Raw genomic sequence first — 3,348 nt, 5'->3', positions numbered from 1 at the left:
CATGGCTCCGGGGGGTGAACAAAGGCCTCCTGTAGCGAATCGATGCGTTTTTGTAAGAAAAATAAGCATATTTAAAACGTAATAATCAATTTAATCTAGCTTGCGCTCACTGTTGTAAACGGTAGCAGTTCCGGGCGGATGACGTATGAGGTCGGTGTTGCACTTGTTTTTATGGATGGGCGATTTTTATTTCACTTCTTTTGGACTGAAGCACTGCAATACACGCTGACTGCAATGATAGAGTTTGGAATAGCCAGGACAATTTTTAATATAACTCCGACTGGATTCGTCTGAAAGAAGAAAGTCATATACACCGAGGATGCCTCGGTGGTGAGTAAAACACAGCCAAATTTCATTTTTGGGTGAACTAACCCTTTAACCTTTTACTAAGGATATGTTTGATTATTTCATGATGCTATTTTTTAAGATAACTTACGAGATTTGTAAATCGTTAGCATATTACTTAATAATCATTTGTGAATGTATAGTCATGTTTCGTAAATGATTAGTTCATCATTAACTTATCACTTGTAAATGGCTTGTAAATGAATTAACAAAACATACACAAATTGTTAGCATATCACTTATCAATTGCTTATGAATGTTTTGTAAATGATTAGTTCATCATTAACTAATCACTTATAAATGCCTTACAACTGAATGTTATTATAAAGTGTTACCAAAAACTGCCGATATTTTTCTTTTTTGAGTCAAAGTTACAGCTTGAACCTAGAACATTCCTTTAAGCTGGTGTGACCCGGGTTTGTTCCAGCAGGGATGCGATTCATAGAGCCAATCGTCTTCCTGCGAATCCACCAGGGAGTTTGCGTAGCGGAAATCGAACTATGCATTCATCTATATTATGGAAAGACTCTTGATATCAGTCCATCATCCATCAACATGCTTCCTGTCTGTGCTGTTAGCTGTGTCATCCTCTCTCTGTCTATCTGGAAATGGAGCACAACCACACCCCTCTTTAACACTGCCTTCCAGGGATCTCACACACACACACACACACACACACACACACACACATAGCTCAGTTTTCACCAACAGTTTTCTGTCTCTCTCGCTCAGGCTCATGAATCGCGTTCTGTCTCCAGGCGTCTACTGAACGCCGCACACTCATCGTCTCCTGAAACACAAACCCTTGGCTGAGATCACATGACCTCTGTAACTCCACCGCCTCTACAACACTCTTTTCCTCTCTTCAGAACAGAAACCTCGGCTCGCTTTCTATTTTAGTCGCTGCCGATTGATCTGAATGATTCAGAAGAGATTCAACGATGTAAATCAATCCTACAGAACCACAAAACACACACTTACACACTTCATAGGCTTCTGCATAGGTTAACATTACACCGTCCCACAATGCAATGGGCCTGTTTTACCATTATAATATATGGTACGCACTATGTAGACCATTTACTGACAAAAATATTTCTCAAATCTTTTTTGTTTAATTTTTGTCAACGATAATGAAGGTGAGGCGAAAATTGCAAATTGAATGATTTTAATTGAAACATTATGGAGCACTAACAATTGTTTTCAAGAAACATCTAGAAAGACATGATCATTTTAAATAATAATAAAATAATAAAAAATTAATCCAGTCTATTCAATATGACTAAATATTGAATACATTTGATTAAATTATATTTATTAAAAAGCAAAAACTATGACTACAACAAAAACTGTATAAAAGTTAACACTTAAAAGTGAACAGTTAATACTTTAGCAATGATGCATTAAACTACAAAATGTACAGTACAATGTCGTATATTTGTACTACTGTATACTATGTATACTACAAATAAATGCTATTGAACTTTCTATTAATAAAAGGATTCTCAAAAATTTAATAACGAGGAAACATTAATAATAAAAAATGTTTCTTGAGCAGCAAATCAGCATATTATAATGATTTCTGAAGGATCATGTGACACTGAAGTCTGGAGTAATGATGCTGAAAATACAGCTTTGCATCACAGGAATAAATTACATTTTAAAATATATTTAAATAGAAAACAGTTATTTTGAATGGTAAAAATATTTACTCTTTTTACTGCATTTTTGATCAAATAAAATGCAACCTTTGTGAGCATAAAAGACTTCTTTCAAAAACATGAAATAAATCTCAGTGACCCCAAGCTTTTGAACAGTATGCTAGAATGTGTCAGCAACATTTTTAAGGCGGGGCTTAGTGAAAGTGACTACAAAAAAATTGAATACGGCCCCTTTAAGACAGCTCTGACACACCTCCTCATCTGATGTTCTCTTGGAAACATGAATTATCTGAACTGATGCTCTTGTGCGGATCTAGGCTAACTGCTGGTGCTATTGGCATATTTACCTCACGCAGTAAATCCAGAAGGACTGCTGATGAATAAACAAATCCAATTAAAGGAAGCGTTAGCCTGGGAATGCTTACCTCAGCCTCTTTAACACACACACGCACCTTAATCGGAGCTTTAAGCAGCATCACCATTGAGCATCACTGCACGACTTCACTGTCCTGAAGAAATTATAACCACTCTGAACTCAGATCACTAATGTCAATCACCTCAAAAATACACACACAAACACACGTAGACATACCCATTACATTGTACACTCAAACACGTACATATACACACACAAACCTGATGGGTGTTGCCATCTCATTCAGCAAGCAAAACCAGCTGCTGAGCTTCCATCGATCTACTGGCCTGAGAAGAATACTGATTACACACACACACACACACACTTCAATCTGGTTTCCAACACAATGACACACACACACACACACACACACACACACACACACACACACACACACTTGAAAATACATTAACAGGCTATGGCTGTTTGAGAAGTACTCACACTCTCTGCCTCAGATCTGCATGTTAACAGAAGCCCCGCCCACAGCCATAATACAAGCACCGCCCACCTTTACAATTCAAAAATAAAAATAAGCACTACCATATTACAATACAAGCTCCGCCAACATTCAAAATTCATGCGCACAATTCGGAATGTGACAACAGTGGCAGTTTATGCAAAAGATATCGCATAAACAGACAAAATGATAACCATGAACCTGCAGAACCAATGGCACATCCAAATAGTTCTATAATAATTTTGGGAAAACATTTTAGTCAAACTGCATTAGGCTACATGTACATCTGGAAATTAAAAGTCTGCATTTAACCATGAAATTTATGATTTTTCTTCCCATGTAAAAATAACAATAAAGGCTCAAAACAGGTCACTAATTTAGATTTTAGAATTTTGATTTGTTATAATAATAATAATATATTGTATTTAGATTATTTAAATAATTTAAATAAGAATCTAAAATAATTATAT

At 36.0% G+C, this 3,348-nt stretch overlaps 1 protein-coding gene across 9 annotated transcripts in view; it reads right to left on the bottom strand.

Moving 5' to 3' along the window:
- Positions 1 to 3,348, bottom strand: part of LOC107673268 (leucine-rich repeat and immunoglobulin-like domain-containing nogo receptor-interacting protein 1) — a 93,053-nt gene that overhangs the window by 15,594 nt on the left and 74,111 nt on the right. Inside the window, exons 1-2 of one of the 9 annotated variants that reach the window (XM_016466783.1) lie at positions 2,643 to 2,756; positions 2,354 to 2,379 (exon numbers count right to left, since the gene is read on the bottom strand). The exons of 6 other annotated variants lie outside the window; for them this stretch is intronic. In XM_016466783.1, coding sequence (XP_016322269.1) covers positions 2,354 to 2,379; positions 2,643 to 2,664 — 48 coding nt within the window. In that variant the 5' untranslated portion in view covers positions 2,665 to 2,756. Of the gene's footprint in view, positions 1 to 2,353; positions 2,380 to 2,642; positions 2,757 to 2,862; positions 2,887 to 3,348 lie in introns of those variants that run through there. 2 more of the 9 variants (XM_016466792.1, XM_016466791.1) reach the window with 2 other exon arrangements.

The sequence above is a fragment of the Sinocyclocheilus anshuiensis genome, unplaced genomic scaffold (genome assembly GCF_001515605.1).
Source record: "Sinocyclocheilus anshuiensis isolate Anshui unplaced genomic scaffold, SAMN03320099.WGS_v1.1 scaffold68, whole genome shotgun sequence".
Lineage (NCBI taxonomy): Eukaryota > Metazoa > Chordata > Actinopteri > Cypriniformes > Cyprinidae > Sinocyclocheilus > Sinocyclocheilus anshuiensis.
This window is presented reverse-complemented; position numbering and strand designations above follow the sequence as displayed.